This window comes from Seriola lalandi, unplaced genomic scaffold, assembly GCF_002814215.2.
Source record: "Seriola lalandi dorsalis isolate HSWRI2012SDOR001 ecotype SW California unplaced genomic scaffold, Sedor1 jcf7180002054588, whole genome shotgun sequence".
In the NCBI taxonomy this organism is placed as follows: domain Eukaryota; kingdom Metazoa; phylum Chordata; class Actinopteri; order Carangiformes; family Carangidae; genus Seriola; species Seriola lalandi.
The window spans coordinates 1,332,544-1,346,885 of record NW_019525141.1 but is presented as its reverse complement, the minus strand read 5'-3'; the positions used below and the strand labels follow the sequence as shown (position 1 = coordinate 1,346,885).

The following is a 14,342-nucleotide window of genomic DNA, read 5'->3' as shown; positions in this document are numbered from 1 at the left end:
AGGAAATGGGGTTTCTGAACACACTGTATATAATATATAAAACTGTAGTGTTACATAGTATTTTGTTGTGGAAAGAAAAGATTTGGACCTTCCCAGCAGCAGCAACATATGGACAGCAATTTAGTATTGCACTTCCTTTTGTTGAGAAACACATTAAAACGGTCAAGGCTCAGATATCCTGACATTTAAGCCTCATTTACACGTTATCTGGATAATGACATCTGATCCCGGTCTCTGCATTTACACCTGGTATTGAAATGCGTTCTTGTTATCTTGACTGTGAGATCATACCTGAGATCTGATCACAATACGAACCTGGCCAACTCCAAATGTGGTCTGGTATGATCACTTTCAAACCCCGTACTGGTGTGTAATCTATGACTTCTGACTTGTTTTCACAGGCTGAGTTTTACTAATCATGACTAGTTCACTGAACCTCAAACTTTGTGACGATAGCATCATAATAAAGACGTGGCACAGCTGTTAAATGTTACTGATAGAGGCAAGGGGATCATATTGTCACTAATACACACTGTAGTGTAGATAACTGCTGTCAGGAGTGGAAACTATTGTTTTTACTCTGCTGCTTTATGTCATTTTTATTTATTCATTTGTAGTTTTTAGTCACATGATTTTGAGTATACTGTAAATGAATGAGAGGTGGAGCAAGTAGTTGGGGGTTTTTGAGCCCTGTGTCTTTAGCAGCTGAACATTTAGCAGAAACTGCAGGGCAGAAAAAAAGACCATCATCACCATCACCAGTATCATGTGACGTGTTTTATTCAAAGCTATATCTTTGTCTCTTGGATACATAGTTATACTTTTGAATGGTAGAGTTAGAGAAAGGTGGGTTACTGCCCCAACAACAAGTGTTAATACTACCTGAAGTATGAAATGGTTCTCAGTAATTCAGGGTAACTGGACTTTTCTTGTGACTCCATAAAGGAAAACCCTGTTTTATGTTTTTCTGAGAGTGAAACTGAATCTTTATTTCTGTCCTCAGACTTTACAACAATCACATCACAGATGTTGGAGCCAAGCTGGTTGCTCAGATAATTGAGGAATGCCCAAAGCTGCGAGTTGTCAAGTATGTTTCTAACCAACAAGAGAAAGAAATGATCTTATAATACTTCTTACAATAATTATGAAATGAACATGTCATGGTCTTATATCTGTCCTCAGGATCGGTAAAAACAAGATCACAAGCGTTGGTGGGAAGAATCTGGCCAGCGCCATTCAGAAGAGCTCTTCTATATTTGATGTGGGGTGAGACTTCTGCAATGACTGCGTGGGCACAAAGGCCTTGGTGGCCGTAGGGCATAACATTGTCTTCAGGGATCACGGCCAGAGAGAGGGGCGCCTGTCCTGGCCAACCAGAAATTCCTGGTCATTACAGCATAATCTTATCCAGCTGCGACATGTACAACAGAAACATCTGGAGAGGCTTTACTAAACATAATGTTATTAGCATCCCTGAAGTGACACAAAATAGTGACATAAAATTCAGAAGGGATTGATTGAACCCAAACTGGACAGACTGCCAGCCAGAACCAAAAGCCACAGATGAAATTAAAGATAGTAAAGTGGACTTGTTAACTCTTTGTGTTTATGTGCTGACTGCTGCAGCCGAAGGTTTAGATGATCTTGTTTTCAGGATGTGGGGGAACAGCATCGGTGATGAAGGAGCAGAAGCGTTCGCAGAAGCTTTGAGGCACCACCCGAGTCTGACCAACCTCAGGTGAGAGGACAGCCACAGCACCCACAAAGACATTAAAAACCTACTGATTTAAACTCATCGTTTACACCGAGTCATTTCTGTGTTGTAGTCTCTCAGCGAATGGCATCACATCAAAAGGCGGGAAGGTCCTGACAGAAGCTCTGACAGAGAACAGCGTCCTCAGGATATTCTGGTGAGCAGATCACTGACTGAGCTGAATGACTCTGCTGCTGTAAATGAAGGACTCCGTGTTTACAGAGGTTCATGTCTGTGTTGTAGGTTGGTGCAGAACGAGCTGACCGACGATGCAGCTCCACACTTGGCTGAGTTGGTGAAAGCGAACTCGGGTTTAACTCACCTCTGGTATGGGAAACACACACACACACACACACACACACACACACACATACACATGATGTCACCGTGGACCACGGCTGTGATGCTGCTGAATACCCAGAGGCCTGTGCTACGAAGCAGGATGTGTGGTTAGTGAGGCTGCACTGTGCCTACTAACCAATCAGTTCCCTTGGAAAATGGATCAGCATCATCTTCATGCATGGATAATAGGAGGGAGTGTTCAGGGACCAACAGACCACTTTGATTTCCCCTGATGATTTTTTATAGTGACCCTCATTATTGCAGAGGGCCCTTCCCCAGCAGGTGAACCTCTGTGTATGGGGGCCCCTTTTGTCTTCTTTATTTCTTTTTTTTCCCTGTTGGCAGCAACAATGTCAGTCATTTCATTGTGTTTTTGTATGATATCATCCTACATCTGAGGCCCTGAAGCCTTGTACTTGATGTACTTATGAGATGTGACAGTTAAGTCTATTTGGCTTGAATTATATTTTTATTTTTATTTTTTATTTGCTCCCAAGTTGGTTTGACACCACCAGGGCTGCAGTTGAAAGAATTAGACTAAAACTGTCATACAGACCAAAAGAAGATATCTACTTATTCATTTAATGGAATACAGAAATGTAATTATGCCCTAATGATGGGCAGCTTTATGATTTTTTGCCAGACGTTCTTCCTGCATTTGGCAGCTGCAGCTGTTGCTGGATCATGACTTGAACTTCTTCATATTTGTCTGATATTATAGTTTGTACAACATGCTGCTCTACTGCCTGTAGACGTGTCTTGTTTGTGATTGGTAATATGCTGCAAACCCCGCCCCTTTTATGTGAACGCTCAGGAAAACCTGGGTCGGCTTACTGACTTTGAACCACCGTCATGTGACCGCACAGCATGATTGTGCGTTAGTCTCAGTGAAGCCAGAAAAGAGAAAACGTCCGAGGTATGTTGAACCTGCTTCGTGGAACAGGCCTCAGGTCAGAGTCTGATTGTCAGTAAAACTCACCTGCCTCATTTATTTGTCAACAGGTTAATCAGCAACCAGTTCACTGTGCACGGGATCAAACACCTGGCTGAGGCCCTGACTCACAACACAATACTCAAAGAGATCTGGTGAGGAACAGTCACACTGCTCAGAAACGTTAAGGTCCACATGCTTTGAACCAGCTGTTTTCACAGAGTCAGTCAGAGTCTCACATGTTACAGTGATCATCACCTGATTGGAGTTTGTGCGCCTGCATGTTACAAAGTGTCAGTTATATGCGGTTATATACGTGAAACTGTGGCAGGCTAATTAAATTCAATATCCATTTAACACTAGAAATAATAAGTTACGACATTAATGAGAAAACAAGTTACATATCGTCTTGACATCTGCAAAGGCATGAGCAATCGGCAATAGTTCTAATCATCGTCCATTATCGACATCATCGTCCATCGGCACGACCCTAGTGGAGACCAGACGCAGAGCTGAAAGAGAGAAGTGCTTGACTAAGATCATCAGGTGGAAACAAACATGACCAGCAATCAGTTGTTACGTAGCTAGGAGCGTAAATAAGCAGCTGTTTATTAATTTCACTATAGCAACTTAAAGGTGATGATTAGTCAAACAAACACCTGAAAAAGTCCTCTACTATTGGCTGGACTGGTGGCCACTCAAAGACAATTAGCCTGCTTCTTTATTCCATCAGTGTAGACCAGCCGTTGTCTGGGTATCCACATTCACCCCTTGACTACGGTGGCCCTGAGAGGTCATCTCACTGCATCTGAAGACAACACATGCAAACAGACAAAACACAAACCAATTCAGAAAAGATATATATACTGTATATATGTATAATACTAAAATGTGAAAGTGTCCTGAAAGATAGTTTGAATCAACATAAATAGTTAAAGGTGAAGTCCATGTGTTGATGAGTGTGAGTTTGGACGACAGTCTGATGTTTGTTGTTCCTACAGTGTGAAAGGAAACCAGCTCTGTGCAGAGGAAGAGAAACAGTTTGTGGCAGAGAAACGGCTGCGGTTCCACTGACGGCTGGCACATGCCGACTTATGTCTGTACGGGAGTAAAGATGTGTGTGTGTGTGTGTGTGTGTGTTCACTGTAAGTGATCAGGTTTGGTTATACTTTATGCTTTCACCTGGCTGCGACTGTTTGTCTGCTGCAGCACAAATTCACACTAATTGCTTTAATATAAATATTATACGTTCATCACCTGCTGATAAGTGTTTGAATTAATGAAACTGAACATGTTTCTATCTGAGGATGTTTACCTGAAGTTTTCACAAAATGTTTGGAAGTTACAGAAAAGGGAAGTGGAAGCTCTGATAAACATGAACAGACAACTTCCTGCTTCATGAACCTTTGTATAGATTTTAAGTACATATTTTGTTGTGTATGAATACACTGTACACTTCATGTTATTTATATTTTGACTGTTGGTGTTGCTGGCTGGTGGAGCTTCAGTCAAGATGACAACATGATTATAATGTTCGTGTGATAGATACACAGATACCAAAGTGGTGACTGAGGAAACTCAATATATATATATATATATATATATATATATGGATGATTGTTAACTATAATTAAGGACTGAATGATGTCCAAAAAAATATTGCAATCATTTTGGCAGATATGACAATTGCAATATGAATCATGATTTCAGTTGGATTGGCCATTTTGCATTCATTTCATCCTGTACAAAACAAACATGCTCCTTCTGGAGAATATGCTTTGTAGACCAGGTCATCTCTGTAGCACCACAGTGCTTCACTTACGGTATGTTGTTGTGACACATTTTACTTTTATCAAAATAATTGCAGCTCCTGTGATTTGGATATTGCATGTAGCCACATTGTGATTTCAATAATATTTCAATTAATTGTTCAGCCCTACAATGAAGTTTGGTGTATGGTGTTTGACATCAGTGTCGGCAGAGGGCTGTGCTCTGAGTGCCCTCCTTGTTAAAGAAGCAATTAAAAGCTCCATACAGTATAAAGGTCTCTGTCCATGTGTAATGTGATTATAGATCAGGTCTAGGTTCTATATTAATACTGTGAAAGTATCAAAGCCTCAGTCCACAGAGAAATGCACACAGCCTGTATTCAGAAACTGAGCCTTAAAACCAGCCGTCAGGACTTTGTGATGTCACACAAAGCAGTCATCAAGCCCCTCCCACCGAGACCCACCATCCAACCTTGCAGGATTTGGTTTCTCTGTGTCTTTAACTGACACCTGCTATATTTTAGTGACTGACTGACCTGTTGTTACTAGAGCTCCAGAGAGAAGCCTGAGAGAGGATGTAAAACATTGAGATGGACACAGGAGAAGAAGAAAATATGGAGCTTTAGAAAAACATAGAATCAAAGCAGCAGAGGCTGAGACCCAAGTGTGGGTCAAGCTCCAAAAATACTAGATCCCAAAATTTCCATAATGTAATGTGATAGCATCTTTCCTTACACCCTCCTTGCCTGGTGTGCATGTCTGGTGAATATATACATGTGTGAGTAACTGGCTCATCACCACAGTCACTGTCAATGATTGACCACAGCTGTAGGAGTCTGAAGAAACAAGCCTGTACAAGTAAAATTCCTGTGTGATTCATCACTAAGCTCCACGTCTGACAGATGTGTGTTTGGAGAAATGAGAACACAACACTCTTTAGGCTGATTCGACGTCTGAATTTTTACTTAAAAATTCTGATTAGCTTCAAACACAAAAGAACATAGCATAAAATGCAGTAACTAAAAGAGAATGGTGTCCACAGGATTCACTCTCTTTTTGTACATAGTTTTACATAAAACAAATATTTGAATTCATTGTATATTTGCCTTTTTTTTTTAATCACATACACTGAACAGCTCACATTCTCTGTTACATGTCATTAGGTAATGCTTGATGGGGCTCAGAACTGGCAAGAAATAAATTATAAACCCTAAAAAGTGCTTGACTGATTCTATAGTAGTTCATATAAGGCTTACTTTAGGACTGGACACGATCTCTAACACACTCACACCCCCACTGTTTGAGCTCACCAAACACCATTAAAACTGTACATTGGGGATTTCTCACTGCATGTGCAAATAGGGAAAGCCCCAGTGATGTGATGGTAGCTGCTGAAAGAGTTTATCCCAGGGTTCCACATCTGTTAAAGATTTTTTCTTTAGATGTTTTAATACAGAAAGTGTTTGAAACGGACGACCACCATAAGCTGTTTCCCAATTCCCAATTCCCCGGACAACCCTTTGAGGACAACTGGTTTACACAATAAACCTTAAGTATCTCTGTCTCATTAGGTCAATAGACTTGTTTCTTTCTAACCCACAACTGATTGATTTTTGAGAAACAAAAATCCAAAGTCCACTTCATCCTATCTCCTCCGTGGATGGAGCTGCTCGGTTGTCATGAAGATGGAGTATTGTTATCGGTTTTGTTGCAGTGCTCACAGACAGTTGATCAAAGTCATTGACCAGGAGTCAGCTGATGTGTGGAGAAAGAGCCAGTGACTAACTCTCCAGACTGAGACATGTGAGTGTGATTCTGTAGCGCAGCAGATAACTGTACGTTTCAGGAGAAATCTTTCAAATGTGGATACAAATACTAAACTTTGCACTAATCCTTCTGGGGTATTAATCTTTTGATAAAACACGTTAACCAACCAAAGATTCAAGATGGCTGACATTTCTGGCAAGGAAATAATTCACCCACAATTTTCCCATATTAATAGTCTAGGTCTCAAATCAAACATTTTAACAATGTAGAAGGCAAAATTTAGTAGACTGTAAAAAAATGAAACCTGTAAAAATTTTAACAGTTTACCTACATTTTACAAATTAAAAGTCCTGCTGAATTAGAACAATCATACCAAGGGACAGGCCAAAGCCTTGTCAGCATAAAAATAATTTCAATTATTTAAAATAATATTTAATTGACATTAAAACTTTGTAAATTTGACGTCTTCATAGTCAAAAAGGGATTCAATTGTAAAATCATTGAAATCTGTCCATCGGGTAACATGTGTTTTCTATGCCAGAAATGGAGGCCGTCTTGGAAAATGGCGGCCTTTTGAAATTTCAAGTGGCTAATGGGATTTTTCAAATGAATAGCCACAGAGGGATAAACATACCAATTTTGATCCTTTGAAAAATGATTATAGCTATCTGCTGCACGACTGAGGACGGCCCTGAAAGGGTCACAAACACCAAATAAGCAGACAAGGATTTCTTTTGTCGTCTTCCACCACCTCTTTTGGTTTCATTTTAATCTCCCAGTTTTCTTACACCATAGATTACACCTCTGCTAATGGAATCATTTAACAGTGGCCTTTTCCTCAACACCTCCTCATGCTCGTCATCAACTAATGGCTTTAGTTGTTTCACTTTGGCTGGGCCGGAGACTCATTTGGAGGCAGCTGTTAGAAGCAATATAAAACCACAAGGACAGATGACTGTGTGTCATCGCATCTATTAAGGCTTGGTCTGCTGCAAGTTTCCTCTAGAATTCACAACAGAGATGAGAAGACACCACTAGAAACCAGCTGTATGATGATGATGATGATGATAATGATGATGATGATGATGATGATGATGATGATGATGATGAATAATCAGTTTAGTCAGACTGAAGATGAAGGTGCAGTTTGAGCCCTGTGAGTCACTCAGTCCAGACGTTTAGACTTTTGCTACAGAAAGAGAAGAGTCCATACTGCCCTCACCTCCACCTACCGCACAGAGGAACCACACCACTGTGTGGTGGGGCAGGGTATTTATCCAGTATGATGAAGCAGTAGTCATGAGTGTGCCAGGGTAGATCCCAAAACTCCAAAGTTTACTCCAGTGACCCAGCAGAGGACCCTTCATTGTTAGAGGTATCATCACATTCAGGATGGTCCTTTAAAGGGATTCTCCAGTCATTTAGAAATGCACTTCCATAAAGTTATGGGACTCACAGGAGACAGAAAAAAGGAATGGTCCACAGTACAGTTCAAGATCCTAAAAACCCCCAGATCTAACTTATATATAAATGTCTGAAGAGGTTCAGAGACTCACGACCTGCAGGTTGATGCTAACGACCTGTACAAGCCAGGAACTGGTTTTTACACTAATTCCAACCCGACATATGAAGGCCGGTGGAAATTCTTTTTTGCCAGGATCATTTTTGTATGTTTTTGTTTTTGTTTTCACCTGTGAGAACAAAAACAAACAAGAGGCAAATGATTTTTTCTTTTTTCTGGGAAGATAGAATTTTTTTTTTTAATTTTCAATTCTTTAAATTTTTTTTACTGTCCATTAAAATATCCTTCTTCTAAGTGATGGGCATGGAAGCCCTGAAGGTTAAGTGATTTATTTATTTTTTGCCAGGATAGTTTTTCTAGTTTTGTTTCTGTATAAACAACTCCCGAGAGGCAAGTGAATTTTTAGAAATTAGAAAAAAAAAACACTTGCCTCTTGGGGGTTATTTCACAGATGAAAGAAACAACTGGATAAATTATCCTGGCAAAAAAACAACTGTCACTTGCCTTTCAGGGTTTCTGCACCCATCACTTAGAAGAAGCGATCTCTTAATGTCCGGTATGAACAGGAGTGATTACAGTGTTACATAAGGACATGGTGTGACTGCAGGTCAGCTGAGTGCAGCACAAACAAAATATGACCAAGACTTAGACTGATCATATTTTGTATTGCATGTACTGTAAATAAAACCATTAATAGGATATGACAGAGTTTATCTACTGCTTCAGCAGTGGATGTGTGTTTTTGATGGAGTTGGAAATGAACAATTTCAGGTGGCCTTTGTGTTCATAACTGGACCTGTGACTGGATCAGTGTGTCAGGTCCAGTCTTTCCAGTCTCCCTCAGTCCTGACCTGTCACCCCATGACAGAGGCCTGAGGGTTCAGGTGCCAACCATGAACCACATCGTGCCTGGTTCATGTCTGACTGGAGACCTTTCACATCCCTCTACTGCCAACTGTCAGTGAAGGCATCACCCAAAAATACTTAAAAAATAATATCTTGAAGTTCACATTTGGTCAATGGTTATTTCTTTGTAATGCACAGAAACATCAGCTGGTGCCTTTGTCAGTGATGATCAGTCCAACCTCCATTAAACAGGTGAGCAGTGTCAGGTGCTCATCATTAGAACAAATCGAGCACTGTCAGAAATTTAAAAATGTTTGCTACACTAAAAATGCCCCAAAAACTGCATTTATTTATTTATTTTTTTACATTTTTATTTCTTTTTTATGTCCATCCTTTAATGTTTTTTATCATTGAATTCATCTGTGACAGTTGTCACCTGTTTAAAGGAGGTCGGGCTGTGATCATCACTGACCTGGTGTTTATTCCTCCTCTAATGCAGCAAATGTGAAAGTCAAAACATTGTTTTACTCTGAGTAAGAACCTGTTCATTCTCAGTTGATACAAAAATGATCAACTTATTAAACGAATGAACATGTTCAGATTAATATCTGCCTCTGACTGACTTGATGAAAACAACAGAAGATTATTGTTATGAAAACAAAATAAACAGAGCAAATTTGACAAAAAAGAAAGAAAAATTTACTCCAAAACTTTCCTGTTTTGAGATGATCTTGCACAAGGAAATATTTTTCAGGTTATGATGTTTTTGTTATTACTACACACTGAACTGTTATTATAACGTGATTTTTCTTTTAATATCAGATCCCATTATTTCACATAATCTCTTTAAAATAAGAAACGTTTCTTTTAACATAGTGAAACACTTCTACATGTTGTTACATGTTATTGTAACATGAAAAAAATCATCCAGTTAAAACAAGAAAATGTTCTCATAACAAGAAACTGAGATAATATTTTTTGTCTCCGTAGCGGCAACAAGCTGCTGCAGGTTCAGGTTGATCTCAGACGCCCTGTCCAGGTCGTGGGACAGGTCTCTGTATCTGCAGACCTCCACAACATGGTTTACCATAAAAGAGCACTGATGATCGTGTGTGTGCGTGTGTGTGCATGTGTGTGTGTGTGTGTGTGTGTGTGTGTGTGTGTTGGCACCATTTGCGCAGCAGTGTCAGCTCTGAAAGTGTCCAAGCTGCTGATGCAGACATGCTGTCCCGTCTCTGGCTTGTTTCTCCTGGACTGGGTGGAGCAGCAGTTGTGGTGAGGTGGTGCTGATGGTGCTGATGGTGCTGATGGTGTTGATGGTCCTGATGGTCCTGTCTGGTGAGTTCAGGCTCTGCTGACAGTCTGGACTCCTCAGTGCCGCCCTGCTGTGGCTGGGCATCACTACAACAAGGCACTGGCAGACACTGATGCTGAAGGAGGAGGGGAGGGATCGAGTAGGAGGGGGAGGGAAGACCCCCCCCCCACCACCCCATTGCCGTGACAGAACCGCCACCCCCAGGACTATGTCCACCTTCTCCAGTGTCCTGGTGTACAATCATCTGTCACCTGCTGTCCAGTGGCTGCTCAGGAAGTCCTGCCTGTGGTGACGGCCGGTGTGGCTGTGAGTGACGGGGCTGCAGGTCCATGCTGAGAGTGTGGATGTACAAACTCAAACATAAACATGAAGTCTGTATCCCTGAAGTTTGCTTTAATGAGATTTGGCACACCATGGTACTACATTATTTTTCAGGGGTGGGGGGGTTGGTGGTTAACTGATCACAGTGGTCACAGTGTCCTGCAGTCTCCCAGGAGCCACACTCAGTGTGGGGTACCTGCATCAAACAAAATTCATTTCAAAATTCAGAAATGAATTATTGAAATATATATTTTTTTAAAATCCATAATGACTATGAAGAAAAGACGTTACCTGTGCAAAAGAGCTTTAATCTGTTGGATGCTCTGGACACGATCTGTTCACTTCAAACCAGTCGTCGATGCAGCTGCAACACAGATTGAACGTCACGTTTTACCTCATAGTTTCTGTTTAGGTGCATCTGCTGATAACATGTAGTCACACCACAGGCCTGTACTACGAAGCAGGATCTGAGGTTATCGAGGTAACTTAAGATTTAACTCTGGGTTTTCAGTCCTACGACAGTGGTTCACTTGTTACCGGGGTAAATCACCATGGTAACGTATGCTGATCTCCTCACCTGCTCCAGTGGAGATTAACTTCAGAGGATCAGATCAAAACCTGTCAACAGCCAAACTACTGACCAATCAGATACCTGGAAAAACCGAGTCATCATTCCTACAGGATCCTGACAGGGACAAAAGAGTTTACAATAAAGCGGTAAATAGTAAACATCAGTAGCTATTTGTATAGATCGGTGAATGGTTTTGCTGTTTGAGTCTTTCCATGTGTTACTCTGGTTTTAGTTCTGTGTCCAGAACTGGAAATAAAAACGAAACCTCTGATGTCTTTGATTAGAACAATGATCCACACACTGTTCAATATTTCCCATGATCATAAATGAACATTTCAGTCAGACATGAACTTCTTCTCTCTGAAGCAGAAAAAAAGTTAAGACTATGTTGCTTATAATTAACAACTCCGTCTCTTTGACATGAACACGCTCGTAGCTGGACAGGTAAACCCAGAGTTAACTGAGCCAGTTGATAAGCAGCTTCGTAGTACAAGTTAACAGGACGATGTTAGGTTCAGTTAACCCAGATAACTAAAAGTTATCCTGGATATGTTGAACTTGCTTCATGGTACAGACCTCTGCTCTGTTCATCCACCAAACACACTTGGGTGAATCGTTGTTTTTAGTTTGTTCCTTAAGTAACTGTGTGAGGTTGTTTGTTTTGTACTGCTGTTTAAATTTTATATGTCATTTTAATTGTAATTAAGTGTAATTAATTTAGTTCATTTAAAGACCATTAACCAGTTGTACTGAGCGATACGATGGAAAATCACAGCATCCAGACCTGAATCAAAGCAGGATCAAGATACTTCAGCACCGTACTGTAAAAATCATAATAATCCTATATGTATTTACATTATGATCATTGTCCACAATGGACAGTCGTGACCCTGTGTGTCCACTGTTTGTTTTCCCTCCTGTTTTTGTCTAGTTTTTCCTTCGTTGTGATGGTCAGCCCTGATGAGTTTGACCTGTGTTTAATTACCCTCGCCTCACTGTTGTATTTAAGTCTCAGGCTGTGATCGAATCTGTATCTGAGCAGCAGCTGTCATATCATTCTCTAAATGTTAAGGAACAGACCTTCAGTGCTTATCTCCTTTAGCATAGGAAACACGGAACCTTTGCAGTCCCACTGATCGTTCCTGCAGCAACATTTAAAGTGATGCACCGTTGTAGTTTGACCACAGCAGAGACACATTAATGTAGAAACATCAGAGCAGCTGTTTTATGTTTGTGACATGATCTAGAATCTCTGTCCGACTGACTGAAGCCCAGATCTATAAATATAGGTCTCTTCTCTGTTACATTGAGTTAGGAATCATCAAGTAGGCCAATGCTTGTCATCAACAAGCATGTTGAATTTATCATTATCATAACACTCTTTACATAAACATAGTTTCAAAACCACTGCACTAAAACATGAATATCCCCTCTTAACAAATGTAAACAGGTCAAAACTCTACATAGCCTACTTATGTTTAAGTATAATTTATTCTGGCCCTACTCCTGTTGCTTATTTCTATTAAATTATTATTTTTAATGGCTCAACTTTCTGGTATATTTCTTTCATGTCATCTTATTTCTGATTGTTTTGTTTTTGTGGTTAGGAAAGGAGGATTTATCATCCAAGTGTTAGGAAAAAGTTTTTATAGATTTTAAAGATTTAAAAAAAGCAAGTTTAGTGTAAGTGCAGTCAGATTCTCTTTGCACAGTCTTTTCCTAAGTCCTTATAAACTCTCCTCCACATCTTTCCTTGACCTCATGATGTTTTCCATCTGTCTTTCCCTGAGCCTCTATCAGTTCCTCTATTGTTTCTCGTGCTCCCGTGATTCTCCCTCAGTTTTTACCTGTTGTCTGAATAACCTGGTTTTGGATTTTGTCAGTTTTCATAAACCTGTAAGTTTTTGGATGTTGTGTTAATTAAAACTCCTTCTTTACACCTGTGTTTGGTCCAGTTATGTTTGACCCCTGACACATCTTCCTCAGTATAAATAGAATAGATTAACCTCCAGGTATGTACGGTCATATAACCTAAACCTGACCGATTGAGGACATTGTTGTAGTTGGCTGTGTATCCTGTTGTATTGTGGTGCTTCAGTACACAACACTCAGGAAGTTCAGTTTGGGAATCAGATTCATGAATTTCAAAGTTTTCACTGCAAGAGAAAACAGCAGAAATACGAGAAAGTCACCATCAAATGAAGCAGTCGTGTTTATCCATGTTCGAGCTCATCAACATGAACCTGCAACAGGACCTTAACTCATTAAACAAGTTCCTCATCTTAGCCTCATAACTAAACATAAATACATGATTGTAAACCTGTAGTGGGAGTGATGTGGAGAACCACCTCATTAATGATGCTTCTAGCATTATTAATGAGGTGGTTCTCTAAAGCTCAACTACCTGTTCATCATAAGAAAATGAAGTGAAGCAGCTTCCTACCCTTTATGGTAGATGCAGAGGCAGGGCAGGCGAGCGATGGTGACTCCCTGAACCAGCTCCTCCAGACAGATCGCACATTCTCCTGCATCCTTAGTGAGGACGTCCTCTGTGAGACAACACACACACAAAGCTTCTGTGGAAGAATCTAGTATCGATTCGGTTCTACTTTTTTTTATCTATATATATTTGATGGTCAAGTTTGAGGAAGAAGTATGAATGTATGCAGAAAAGTTCAATGTAATCTTCCCAGTAGAAAACAATGTCTTATGCAGTTCACAATTTATCCTGAGGGTGGTGCCAGAGGAAAATTCATAGTTTCAAATGAGTTTATCAAAAAGTTATTTTCTCTGGGGGACATGAATAAAACTGATGGATCTATGGATGAGTCCTGGGCCCATCATAACAGATCGACATACTTCCATGTATGTCCAATACATTTTCTCAACCCACCACACATAGCATTTAACAATATGGACAAACAGAACAAAAACTCTATGTATCCATTACTGCAGATACACAATGCTGGTACAAATACAGTTTAGGTCTCTACGGGGGATTAATTTTTTTATAACTCACCTGTTTACATTTTATTAAGACTTAAAGTTTTGCATAACTGAGGGCTTGGCCTCTTTTGAGTGGGTGAGCTTATGTTTGCCACAAACCGGTATGTGTCAAAGTCTCAGCTCCACACACGCCCCACCTCTTTGTCCAGTTTGGGATTAACTGGGAGTTAGGGGCGGAGTCAGGCACTGCCAAGATGGC

The 14,342-nt window shown here is 40.3% G+C and overlaps 2 protein-coding genes across 2 annotated transcripts in view; one reads left to right on the top strand and one right to left on the bottom strand.

Annotated features, from left to right (window-relative positions):
* nod1 (nucleotide-binding oligomerization domain containing 1) overlaps positions 1 to 5,069 on the top strand; it is a 12,081-nt gene extending 7,012 nt beyond the window's left edge. The window contains exons 5-10 of the mRNA XM_023419002.2: positions 1,183 to 1,266; positions 1,655 to 1,738; positions 1,827 to 1,910; positions 1,997 to 2,080; positions 3,098 to 3,181; positions 4,028 to 5,069. Coding sequence (XP_023274770.1) covers positions 1,183 to 1,266; positions 1,655 to 1,738; positions 1,827 to 1,910; positions 1,997 to 2,080; positions 3,098 to 3,181; positions 4,028 to 4,100 — 493 coding nt within the window. The 3' untranslated portion in view covers positions 4,101 to 5,069. The remainder of the gene's footprint in view (positions 1 to 1,182; positions 1,267 to 1,654; positions 1,739 to 1,826; positions 1,911 to 1,996; positions 2,081 to 3,097; positions 3,182 to 4,027) is intronic.
* A 667-nt stretch (positions 5,070 to 5,736) lies between these two features.
* znrf2b (zinc and ring finger 2b) overlaps positions 5,737 to 14,342 on the bottom strand; it is a 34,326-nt gene continuing 25,720 nt past the window's right edge. The window contains exons 3-5 of the mRNA XM_023418993.2: positions 13,581 to 13,686; positions 10,858 to 10,930; positions 5,737 to 10,762 (exon numbers count right to left, since the gene is read on the bottom strand). Of these exons, the coding sequence (XP_023274761.1) occupies positions 10,873 to 10,930; positions 13,581 to 13,686 (164 nt within the window). The 3' untranslated portion in view covers positions 5,737 to 10,762; positions 10,858 to 10,872. The remainder of the gene's footprint in view (positions 10,763 to 10,857; positions 10,931 to 13,580; positions 13,687 to 14,342) is intronic.